At 62.0% G+C, this 924-nt stretch overlaps 1 protein-coding gene across 1 annotated transcript in view; it reads left to right on the top strand.

Annotated features, from left to right (window-relative positions):
* The window catches only part of LOC103806338 (histone-arginine methyltransferase CARM1-like), a gene marked incomplete at both ends in the record, with an annotated part of 2,598 nt that overhangs the window by 809 nt on the left and 865 nt on the right, over window positions 1-924 (top strand). Inside the window, 3 exon segments of the mRNA XM_009079027.1 lie at window positions 134-244; window positions 455-632; window positions 725-815. Coding sequence (XP_009077275.1) covers window positions 134-244; window positions 455-632; window positions 725-815 — 380 coding nt within the window.

Raw genomic sequence — 924 nt, 5'->3', positions numbered from 1 at the left:
CCCCCCCCGCCGCACTCTAATCTCTGGGATCCGATCGGAGTTGTGCGGAGCTGAGTTTCCCGGGGTCTCTGTGTGAGCTGGGTGGGGTGAATCCTGGGGTCTGGGGGGTCATGTGTCCCCGTTTCCCTCCTAGATCGTCCTGGATGTCGGCTGCGGCTCCGGCATCCTCTCGTTCTTCGCGGCGCAGGCCGGAGCGCGCAAGATCTACGCGGTGGAAGCCAGCACCATGGCCCAGCACGCCGAGGTGAGCCGGGCCTGGCTCCCTGCCGAGCCCTGAAGGGACTTCCCAGGGAGGTGGTGGAGTCACCATCCCCGGAGGTGTTTAAGGAGAAAGCAGATGGGGAGCTTAGTGCCGCAGGCTAGTTGTCACAATGGTGCTGTCACTGATCTCAGAGGTATTTTCCAACCTGGTCGATTGTGTGACTGTGGTTCTGACCTGTTCCCCTGACCTCAGGTGCTGGTGAAGAGCAACAACCTGACTGAGAGGATCGTGGTGATCCCGGGGAAGGTGGAGGAGGTGTCGCTGCCAGAGCAGGTGGACATCATCATCTCGGAGCCCATGGGCTACATGCTCTTCAACGAGCGCATGCTCGAGAGCTACCTGCATGCCAAGAAGTACCTGAAGCCCAGTGGTGAGTGCCAAGGGGGCCCTGGGGACAGGGAGCAGGCTCGTCCTGGCCCCCTGCTCCAGCCTCCTGCTCCAACCCCCTGCTCCCCTTTCCAGGGAACATGTTCCCCACGATCGGGGATGTGCACTTGGCACCGTTCACGGACGAGCAGCTCTACATGGAGCAGTTCACCAAGGCTAACTTCTGGTGAGGGTGCGGGGGGTCCTGACCCCAGGGGTGATCCTGACCCCCTGTCCCCATTCCCTGCCCTGGAGGGGACATGATCCTGACCTTATCCTGTGCCCCAGAGTGGCAG

This window comes from Acanthisitta chloris, unplaced genomic scaffold, assembly GCF_000695815.1.
Source record: "Acanthisitta chloris isolate BGI_N310 unplaced genomic scaffold, ASM69581v1 scaffold42970, whole genome shotgun sequence".
Taxonomy (NCBI): domain Eukaryota; kingdom Metazoa; phylum Chordata; class Aves; order Passeriformes; family Acanthisittidae; genus Acanthisitta; species Acanthisitta chloris.
This window is presented reverse-complemented; position numbering and strand designations above follow the sequence as displayed.